This window comes from Eleginops maclovinus, chromosome 1, assembly GCF_036324505.1.
Source record: "Eleginops maclovinus isolate JMC-PN-2008 ecotype Puerto Natales chromosome 1, JC_Emac_rtc_rv5, whole genome shotgun sequence".
NCBI classification, from domain to species: Eukaryota; Metazoa; Chordata; class Actinopteri; order Perciformes; family Eleginopidae; genus Eleginops; species Eleginops maclovinus.
Genome location: NC_086349.1, coordinates 9,304,571 through 9,316,660, shown reverse-complemented (window position 1 = coordinate 9,316,660; position 12,090 = coordinate 9,304,571). Strand labels below are relative to the sequence as shown.

Below are 12,090 nucleotides of genomic sequence, written 5' to 3'. Positions count from 1 at the left end.
GAGAAATATCAAACATCTCAATAAACCTTTGGGCAAAATTGTCTCCAACCACAAGTAATTGATGTTGTTTTTTTTATTCAACTTGTTTTTGTACAATTGGTCTAAATTAGATTCCCAGTGTGGCCTTAAAACGTCTTCCATTTCCCTATAGCTTTAATCAGTGGCAGCCCTGTCAACGAGCCACACCGTGATACGCACTGGTTATCATGCTCTTTCCTTATCACGATCACTGGCACTGTAGTATATTACTGGAAATCAAAGCATTTTGAGACCACATTGTTGGTTTTGGTTTCTTTATGAGATTTCTTGCCCATAAGGAAAACAAATAATAACAATGATCCTTTAACGTATTGAATTGTGCTACTGTATGAATGCTATGTAGCCTCAAATGGCATCAAGGTGTCCTCCTTTGAACTGCAGGGATCCCAGGTAAATGTCCAGCCGTAAAACAAGAACCTACATTGCGTCTTGTTATGTTCTGTCTTCCATTCTCTTTTTACAAGGCATGGCACTTCCTACAATAAAAGTAGCGAGCCCATGAAACCAGCCGGTGTTAAAAGCTGAGTGATTGATGGACAAAAGAGCTGCTTGGGCAGCATAGACAGGCCTTCAGCTTACCTCGGGGCTTAATTCCTCCTCCCTGCTGGCATGCTACACTAAGAGATATACACTTCAATTATACATGGGCATGGTGGGGGCGCAGGCCCTGCTGCCTTGCCTGAGAACTGATCAATATTTCAGCTCCAAGGGGACCAAACATCTAGCAAAGCAGCTGCTGCTTAACAGCTTTACACACTGAAGTGGCACACCCCGTAATACACAGCTATATACTGTAGGTGTGTGTGTGGGATTGAGGGAATTCGAGGGCCACAAGAGCTACTGCCGAGGTGACAGGAGGGAGAGATGAGAGCCTCGAGGAGGTGTTAGGTCTATGTGTGTGTATTGACTTGATTCCTACTTCTGCCATCCCTAGATCATTTCTCTTTCCGTCCCTTTTTTCCCTACACACATGCTAACACAGACACACACACACTTGCATACACACACACTATCAGCTCACCCAGGGCTCAGCATTGCCTGTGTGTGGGCTACAGATGGCAAGAGAGACATTGAGAAAAAGAAAGAGACATCAACATCAGCCTTTGTCGTGATACACCTTCTCAGAATACCTTTTTGAATCTGAAGTCTGGCGGTATTCCTCCAATTCTTTCATTGTTGTATACTTCCTGCTTTCCTCTCTTATTGTGATGCATCTCTGGCATTCACCATCAGTACCCACAGTTTGTCTGTCAGGCTTTTCACACAGGATTTAAAAAAAATCAGGAGACCAGAACCTGGGTGATAAACTTACTCAACAAGCACTTCGAGCTGTCCTTGGGAATATGGTAGAATGCAGAATCTTTCGTTGGAGTAAGGGACAAAGCGGCGAGCATCAGAGGCACTGAAACAGAACAACGAGTAACAGGGACTCGGGGAAAAGGTTATGGGAGTTGTGCTGATTAGAAAGTTTTTGTTGTGAGCATGTATTATGGAAACTGAAGTCAGAGTTGATGTTGATTCTGGACTGTCATTGAAGCTAGCCATAAGGAAAAATATCCAAATTACTGCACTGCAATGGTTCTTTCATCTTGTTGATTTCATATCTGTCTCAGACCATCCTTGGCTATGATCCAGGGCATATAACCTGTCAGGACAAATATAACTCAGAGTCAACATTCACTCTGCTTTCAGGCCTGTAGTCAGTGTTCAACTTCATCTATTACACTCTTGTCATTTCACAGTCAATATCGTTCTTTGTTAGTGTCTTTCTTTCCCATACCAGAGTTTGCCTCTTTCTTTCAGGTAATAACGGTGTATTTTCAGAAGAGTAGCACTTGAAATATGCAATATATTTAATGTTTATCTATCGTATGTACAACTACAATTCTGGTAACCCTTCCCAACATTATTGTATTTACTATCAGAAGAGCTAAATTCCCTAAAAACCTTTTGAGCAAAAGGCCTCTACACAGTTTCAGGGGAGGATAATGGAATGGAAATATAAACAATGTTATATTAGATAAGGAGTTTTGCAATGCCTCGTTTTCTTTTATGCTGCTGCAACAAAAAATTCCCAGTTTGGGATTAATAAAGTACTCCTTTTCTTATCAGCTTTCAAAATAAGATCACATTTTTGAGTTTTAACACTTTCTAAAGTCCGAAACGGCAAATGACTTGTTTTTAATCTTGCTCCTTGACTTGACATTGGAACCACATCATAAGCTACTAACCCAAAGAGCAGATCATAAATAAGAGAGCACATTTTGTCAGAGCAAATGGAAGCAAATGACTTCAAAAGTGAATTAAAGTCACAGAAGTGTGTGATATTGATGTGTAATTGCGACTACTGCGGTGTAGCAAGATAGTCAGCCATGATAGATCTAGTGCTGCGAGACAAGAGACATAGAGCCAGTAAAGCAAGAAGATACTAGTCTTCATTTAGTCAATTTATGGTAATAGATAAGGAGTTTTGTGACCTATGCTAAAAATGTGGACTTGCACCTGAAAGTATTTATCTGCGTTATAGAAGGCAAAGTTAAAGTGAGACGATATTGAGATTTGGTTAAGAGCTGTGTAAAAAAAAGACAAAACAATCACCAATAACTAAAACTGTGTTACAAGATTATATTTGAACACATTATGATAAGGTTGTAATTTACCTTTGCTTCTGCTAATACTAACTTTACTGGATGGACCTGGAATACATCATACTATTTCAGTGGAGGCTCCATTCACACTTTAGCTCCGGTATTTGGCCAAGTCAGGCTGTGATACCCAGCAGCAGCTTCACATAACTTTAACTAGCTCTTCTGCTGATGACTTTAGCAGGGATTTGTAAATGAGATTATAAATCAGAAACTATCAGATCAAACAACTACTTAAATTAAGATGAGGAATCTGTAATTTCTAAACCAGCGATTGCTTCTTGACAGTTTTACGTTCGTGTTCTCATTTTATTCTTAATATTCAGGTTCAGTTGTATACCTGCTGGCGGGCTAATCCTCATTTACAATGACATGGCTGGTAACCTTTAAATAGCTTTACCGTCTGTTAAAAATTCTCTGTAGTCCAAAAAAGCTTCAGATGGATATTTCTGAAAATTGCTTGATAAAAGTCTTCTCGGGATAAACATTTGCATCAATATCACCCTTATTCCTGGAAGCGATTCCACATAATTGGGCTGTTTCTCCAATAAATGCTGCAGTCCTCTGATAAATCAGCTTTTCCCCGTCTTCCACCTGTTATTTTTTTTCTGTCTCTGTTTAGACTTAAACTTTCATATCAAACCCCTTCTTTTTCTTACTTCAGCCACATTGCACACCCCGGGGGACACATTCACTGCCTCCATTAATGGAGTCCAAGCTACTTTATTTCCTCGCACCAGTCTCTCCGGTGATAGAAAAGAACCTCTTTTCTGCCTTCAACCTCGCAATCAGCTCCGTTACCCTGCTCGTTCTTTTTGCACCTGCTGTCATGCTTCAGGTTTTTACTTACTGCTTCATCCACTGCTACATCTGTGATTCTGCAGCATAGCCCCCCGATTACAGTTTAAAAAATGTCAAGAGTGTATAATGCTTAAGATTTAGGACGTTTTAAGGATCTAAATTAAACAGCAATTCAGCAAATGGTAGAACTGCTACCTTAATCTCATGGTTCTTGAGTCGTAGTGCATAAGACCCTATGTGCCTTGAGAGACTGTAGACCGTATAATCCAAAGTATAGGACTTCACAGAACCACTAGATGACTAGTAATTGTGACCTGAAAATACGGCAAATGTTAACTTTTATTTCATCTGCTTCTCTTATTTATCAGGCAGAAAGAGTGCCAAAGTTAAAGGGAGGTTTTCTGTTTGGAGGTAGTCTTATTTTGCCCCGATCAATCAGCAGCTACTGATTTATCCTTCAAATTGAGGTGTTTTTGAGTTGACAGAGAGGTGATTAGCATTTGGATCATTGATGTATAATTTTTCAAGCTGGTCCAATAAGTTGTTATTTGAATTGACCTGTTAACTAATTCCATCCACGCTTTTTAAAGTATTACCATATCTTGTGTTATCTGCTATTTAGCTGCCAAGGGAAGATGATGTCTTCATCTTGAACCCACCTACATTTAGCAATAATGAGAACAGCAGCATAACTGAATTGCTGAAAAAACAGAAGAGATGGTGGAAGTGATTCAAAGCTCTGAATTTGGCCACGTTCAAAATGTTCAGAATAATTGGGACTTATTTTTAGACTTTACATTGATTTTGGGACATGTATTGCTCCCCTGTTAGCATGTTGCCAGTCATCCCATATTTTTCAATTTTTTAAAATGAATGATCCCCCTACTGTATCTAATTCAGAACAACTCTGACGTTCTTTCATTTTGTATTGAATATTTGTCTATTTTCCAACTACAGATTGTTTTAAACCGCTAGTGACGCTATTTAGAAGAACGGGATCGGTAGCTTTTCCACGGGTCAGTTTCTCATCAGGTCCAGAATGTTAGACCTTTGAGGACTTCTCATTGAATCTATTTGCTTTAACTGTCACACTTATGCATACTTAGTCCTATCTGACCGAGCAGTGACATTATTGGCCACTAAAGAAGCCTTGAGCCACCATCCCTGCCATTTTCTCTGCCTCTCTGTCATCCATCTCTCATCCCTCCTACGCTGGTGACAGTCACAGAATTTCACACGGAGAGGATTTGTGATGCTGATACCCGCTGGTTCTGGGTCTGTCAAATGACTTACTGTATCTCCCTCTCTCTTTCTCTTTCTCTCTCTTTCTGTCACTTTTCCTCCCCCTCTCTCTTCCCGCCACCTCAAGGCGTTGGCTATGCTGCCAAAACTAGTATCAACGCGTTACAGCCAAGAATCTTCGAGAGTAGATGTGCCTGCTAAGCTTCATAGGACTTCGAAGCCTTTGAGGTTATATTTGCTTTAACTACAAAGTGTCAGGGTGAAGGCCGAAGGAGCTGTAATAGTTATAGACCTAAGTAGGAGCTCTGAGTAACATGAACACTTATATATGTATTAAAGCTCGATTGTACAATTTCTTTTTTCCTTTTAAATTCTGTACATTGGCAGCCATTGTTCACCTAGACGTATAAAAACATGTCTTAGATTTTTATAAAAATACATTAGCTTTAGAACCAGAAGAACGGGTAACACAATATTCGGACATCCAAAATCTAAGACGATATATATATATATATATATATATATATATATAGTTTCACATGACAATAACGGTATAATATGGATTTATTGCCATGCCCGAATGCACACACATCACATGCATTCATACAGCTGCATACCTAACATGTGAATAGCATGCAGACATGTAGAGTGGGCCTGTTATATAATTCCCCGCTCGCTGACACTAGTTCTCCCAGCCTCCCAACCAGCGTGTTGGCTAAACGGAAATGCCCTGTTTGCTTTTCTGTTGGGAAGCCTCCAGGGGTCAAACACCAGGGCCCTGTCAATTACACTCCAGTTGCTCTGGACCTCTATGCAAAAAAACAATGTTCATTTGCAGCCTCTTTTGTTTTGTGCATTGCCTGTGATTCCCCCTTCAGCCCTTGCCCGGTTGCCCACAAGTCAGGCATTTGAATAACCACCTCGAGGGGGGTGGGGAGAATTAGCCTCAGCTTTACAGTCTGATGATAGCGCTATGAGAGGTTCATAATTGCTTGTTTGGTATCCAACCGCCTCTAATAGGACCGTATGAATCTATAACACCAGTTCGTTTTTTTCCGAAAGCAAAGTTTTATATAGATCTAGTCATTAAAAACCAATGAGTAATGCTGTATGACACTTCTGTTATCCCCTTCAGTAGGCAATAAGTCTGCTTATAATGCTGGATATACATTTGTTTGTACTTATGTATTAATTTGATTCAATAAATTCGAGACCTTTACTTTCTTGAACTGTCTAGGCTTATAGAACGTATCCCCAAAAATTCCCCCTTCACAACACATAACATGATATTTTCCCAGTAGCAAATATATTAGTAGCAGAATATATTTTTATTACCATAGCCATAGCAAGTAAAACCAGTTTATTTTGAGACAGAGCTACAATGGTTTAAGACCATCACAACGTTCTTTGTTGACTCTCTTCTACCGTAGCGTTATATATCACAACCGCTTCCTCACACTTTCTTTTGCCTCCATCCTGTCATAGTTCTGTTTCGCTGTCACCCACAAAGGGGGTCTCAACACACCCCTCCCAAGAGCTGCAGACAGTCCGGGTGTTGGCAGTGACAGTGACTTCAAGCTACATGCCTCTGTGCTAATGATGTTTTAATGTCACCCCATTGCCGTTCGCCTCACTTGACTCAAAAACGTGTGTATGTGGGGGGGGGGTGGATATTTACCCCTGCGAGAATCGATTACTGCTTTGTTGACAGTCGCTGCGCAGTATAACCTCTCATTAGGTCCAACATATGCTGCGCCTGGCATTGCTGCCGATGCAAGCTGTTTTCTCAATGACATCTCCCGTGGCGTCAGGAAGGAGCGAGATCTCATAACATTGCCTTAACGTAAAGTTCTGGTGGAAGAGTACAGTGTGTGTTCACCTTGAAATGGTACACATTTGGAGCTTTGTTTAGGCAGAGGAAAGTTAGTATTTTTTTAAAATATTTGAATGTGAGAAAAAAAATACTTTGAAAAAGTGTGCACAATTCTAAATGAAGAATTGTCTTTTTGTCTTTAATTAACTGTAATCATTTAATCAACTTTTAAGTAATCTAATACAATGAATTGACTTCTGTTGGCACACGCCTTGCTCAATTACTGTTTGTACAAACGTTACAGTACATTTATTCCTTATTTGCGGTACTATCTCCAGTATTTTGGTCGAATGGTTCATGCTTCAGCCCAAATCGTTTCCAAACAAAATAGTACAGCAAAGTTATCAGTGTGTTAATACTAGAAAAAAAGCCCTTTGAGGTTTAACAAGGTGCAGTTCAAGCATGCTGTACTGGAAAACTCAAACCAGTGCAAACCAGCTCCACAAGCTACAATATTTATTCAAAACAGTTGCCACTATTTTATCCTCATGCCAGCTTGTCTGTTTCAAAAATATTCATAACTAATCGTTGTTTCTTTGAGCATCGACTTCATCCTTTGAAAATCTCAATTACTGTAAATTGTGCAAGGGAGATATTTGTTCTGTGGGGACACAGTATTTACTTTTTTTTGGGTTGGAACAGAATCAATTTGGAGGTATATCAAAGCAACGCGGAAGATGAAAAGGAAATCTACCTTTTTTGAATTGGAAATTCGTCACGAACAATGTCCACGTCTGGATTGCTCTGAGACTGGGGGGATATGTCTTTCACCACAATGCAAATCCTACATTATCACAGGAGGAGGTAACCTGGGGGAATATAATAGAAGGTATATAGATCCAGCCCCTCAATGTTTAGGTATTACATCTCTGGATAGGTTCAAGAGAAGTTTAGTCACAGATAAGACTTCGATTTGGGACTTGAAGTTGGAGGGAAATAAACTGAGCGAAAGTAAGTTTTCAGTCCATAAATAATGAATGACATGCATCTTGGGATGGGGGATATTTTTACTTTCTCAGCTCAGCCAGTGCTTACAGCTGCTAGAATATATGTCTGAATCCCAGCTCAGCAAACATACACAATATGTGTTCAGTCCAGAAAATGGACATTACCATTAATAAAGTGATGCAGTGATAATGTATTTTTGTAGTCCGACTTGAGACTAAGCATAGCAAGGGCTCCCTTGACTAAAATCATTGGGATTTTTCCATTGGATTTTGGAATATAGCTCAGAAAATATGCTCAGTCGCAAACGCACGTTAATGATACTTCAACATTCTGTTCAGCAGGATAACCTCCACATACTAACATCACTTTCAGAATAGTTGAGTTGGATTCAGAAGTACATTTCTACGCAATGCTATACTATAACTATTCAAAGGTCGCATGATTTAGCATCAACACTGCCAAGCTAAAGGCAGACTTGTGTTAGGGTGATGAAGTTTAGTAGTCTCCTTTTGCAACTTGTTAGCATCTGTCATTTTTAATACATGTTAAATCTTTACTATACTCAAGTGGGGTGTTTACAAAAATAAAATATGGAAATATAGACAAAAACATACAAAAAAAGCCTTTAACACAAGGTAACCCGTAAAGGCTAACATGCTAACTTTTTCCGGTTTGAAAACTCCTTCCTAGGCTACTCTGTTGTGAGTATAACTGAAATACAGTGTTAAGATTTCATAAAATAACTTTTCTCCAAAATGTTCCTCTATGTTGAGTTGTCAGGCAGTGTTGCTCATCTCGTATACCCTCTCACTGCCCGTGTTGATGTCACAAAAATGTGTTTTTGTTGAGTCTGCTCCAGCAGAAGACTTTTATCTTAGCAGACATACCAGTTATGAGCTAGTTCTCAACATCCTTTGCCGGCAAGTCCTGTGAATTCACGAAAACAGACAAAAAACAGATCAAACCCTGGCTCAAAAAGAATCTTTCCCTTCACATTTGTATTCAGCAATGTTTGGATCTGGAAAACAAGTAATTTAAACCCACCATGCTCTTAGATAAAAGACTGATGTGGCCGAAATAGGAATGCCTCTGAGGTTTTACATTTGAATATACTGCTCTGTGGTGTCTGATAGCCGGGGTTGAAGATGATCAGCCTCTGCCACAGTGGGCTGGAAGAAATTGGCTCTGTATTTCAAGGTAGCTCATGTCTACTTATGCCATTTTTTTTTTTTTTCTGTTGACACTGTCATGTTCTTCTTTATGGCTTTGAAAAATCACAGCCGTTATTGTGCTCGGGGACCAATGGATCACAGAGAATTTGTGGGTCTTTTTATCATATTCAAGCCTTTGTACATACAAATCAGTGTGGCTCTGCTGTAGGTGGGTTATTATTTTCATTTTGAATGGCAGATCAGAGTCTGTAAGCAATTGCACCTACCTGGCACCGACTACAAACAGCCTCCCAAAAGGCTTGACTGTCCTCCTCTGAAATTTTGTCTAAAAATAGTGAGGTCAACCCCCCCCTATGTAATCCTAAGGAGTGTCATCAACAGAGGGACATACACGCCTCCTGAATGCGAGGTTTGTGATGTCACACATTCAACCATTCAGGTATGCTTGCCAACCCTGGATGTTTGGCCACTTCCATTCGGAGACCTGCAATATGAAGATTGTAACGAACATGCCTGGCATAACAGAGGATCAAAGGCAGCACAACAATTGGATAAAATAAAGGCCAAAACCATTGTTTTGCTTGATAATCAGAATAAACTGCATTTTCTTCCAAGTTACTCATTCATTCTGCTCATATTTGCTCATTTTATGTGAGGGAGTATTTTATTTCCCTCCAATCCATAGTTGATGCCCTATCAAGTCTGCTGATGTGATTTTCATTATGGGCTAAAAAATACGCTTATTTTAGGAGCTGTTGAATTATGTACTATAATAACCTGGCCATTAATTCATTCAACTAATGGGTTTGTGGTACTATAGTAGCATTTCTCATTATTCTTCTGTTCAAGTTGTTTCAATGGCCCATGTTTCTCTTTTAATAATTTGTGTATCTTTCTGTTACTTAGAGCCGTTTATGTTCAGTGTCTCTGGAACCAAAGTTCCAAATATGCGTGTATGTTTTTATGTTTACAATCCCTGGACTACAGTAGCTTGGATCTCAGTATGAGCTGATGCTTAATGCCATGCCAGTAAGGTACCATGGGATGGTGTGCCATCTGTACTTGTTTATATATCGTTACCCTGACAGGATTCCCATAATGCACTTTAAAAACGAAGGCAATATACTGTACATTAAAAAGCTTTGGAAAATGCCACAGCATGCTGGAGGAGCGAAGTACTTTTTACTGCTTTGACCCGCGTATACCACAATTTGATATCCAATGTAATTTTTTGGTCTCATTTGAAATTAATTTTGGATCGTGTACATTGGCATTAGATGAAATCCAAGCTTCATTCTGAACATGTTATTTTAATAACAATTATCTCATCATGTGGTTCTGTAGGTCCTGTACTTCCATACGTCTCTGCGGCTGCCCAGCACGGAGGTGGTTCTGGAGCTGGTGTCCTTGTCACCCAGGCCAGACGGCTCCCAGCAGGCAGTGGGGCGAGGCTTCACTGTCCTGGAGCTTTTCAGCAACAGGCCAGAGGCTCAGGCTGCTGATGGGGACAGAAGGTGATTAGCATTTTTAATTACACCAGCCAGGTACTCACTTTGTTTCCAATAAGGGGATTGTTAAAGGACAGGTATGGTGGCTATGAGGGGACTGCACCTCATAGCCACCATACCTGTTAATCCCATGCAACAATACATAGCACATGATGCTAATGAAGCTATTACTTTACATACGCAGTTTTGTGTTTGCTCTGTTTTGCTAAGTGAGTTTAGTTGAGAGACACTGGCAACTATAGCTGCTAATCAGTCAGTCATTCATACAGGTTGTTTTCATTGTATTTCCTAGGCTGAATCTACACCATGGATCCCCAAGAAGCCTCCTACACCCTCTTCTGAAGGACACTGTTGACTGTAAGGACATCTTTTATATACGTATTTTGAATCAGTACTCCTTTTCACTTTGACCCTGGAGTAGTGCAGCGGGAATGCTGAGTGGGACTATATATTTAGAGGCCAGGAAGGCGAGATATGCTTTTGTATTTGAGAACCTTAACAACTACCGCATCTTTAGGTACACGTGACGATACACGATGCAGTACTCTCCCTCAGCTCTGCCGTTCTACTGCAAGTCGAGATATTCTAGAAATTAAATATCAATGATTCGCTAACAATTCATATTATCTAAAGGAAAGTTTGTAAGATATAAACTCTGGAGACTTCAATCCATTAGGGGGTGCTCTGCTATGACAATTCAGCTCAGTATTGAAGGGAATAGATGAAGGAGTTATACAAAAATTGATGTATAAACTACATGAGTAATTGCCTTTATTGCAAACTATGAACTATGTTGAATAACAAATCATTGAACCTATCTAACCCTGCTCTGCTGGCACTGCCATCCAAGCCTTGCTGACTAGGAGAAACTCCCACTCCAAACCTTATGAGGCAAAACAGAAGAAATATTCGGTGTGAAAGTTGCAAAAAGAGATCCCAGCGTATTAGGCCTTTCGAGAAAAACAATAAAATGTTTATTACAATGGGCAATGAAATGTGAAGCAGAAAACACAAGTGTGAAATGACAGGTACCATCACAGGAGCACAGGTCAACTGCATTTCATTTCAGTCGAACAGAGAAGTCTTAAGGAGAGAACAGCCACACGTTGAAGCAGACAACACCTTGCCCCTGGCTTTTTGACTTGAAATGAAGGTATTCCCAGGCAGCTGTAGGGTCAATGCATTATTGACCATCATTTCTGACTTCTTGGGTCAGATTGGGTTATTTTGGTAGTTTCTTTTTAGCTGCTTTTTTCTTTGTGGAGCCTGTGTGCATGTGGCCAAGAGCCATTTTAAAGACCTGAGCACTCTGCATGATACCTAACAATTACTTTGACAATAAATAGGTAATGAATGTTTTACCATATGATTGAATGAATAAACATAACTGGATCTTCCTGCTGAGGTTGAGGTGGTTAGTTTTGTTTTTATCAGTCATGAGTTTTTTTTGACAATTTGTAACTTTTAATTGGATTGTCTATACATTTAGCATTTGAGAACAAGTCTATTTAAATGATTGAGTATGCTACAGAAGCTCAGGGTTGCTCTACATATGTCCTCGCCTGGCCTAAAAACCAAGGCTATGAATTACAGAACACCGTAGTGCCTCACAGTATGAATAACACTGTGCCCAGTGAGAGCCAGAGTTCCTGTCTTGGCTATCATGTCACATGAATATTAGAAAACCTTCTCTCAAACGGACTCTTATGCCCGGTGAATTATTAACCACACGCCTGTTGTTTGGTGGAACGTTGCTTTTTTTGTTCTAAGCGATATTGCTGCCACTCACGCTGTTGCTTTTTTATCATCAGAACCCTTTTTTAATCTCTCCATATCACTTTTACATCCGCCAGGACAGGAAC

At 39.9% G+C, this 12,090-nt stretch overlaps 1 protein-coding gene across 1 annotated transcript in view; it reads left to right on the top strand.

Moving 5' to 3' along the window:
* nphp4 (nephronophthisis 4) overlaps positions 1-12,090 on the top strand; it is a 157,909-nt gene that overhangs the window by 17,180 nt on the left and 128,639 nt on the right. Inside the window, 2 exon segments of the mRNA XM_063881257.1 lie at positions 10,065-10,234; positions 10,521-10,585. Coding sequence (XP_063737327.1) covers positions 10,065-10,234; positions 10,521-10,585 — 235 coding nt within the window.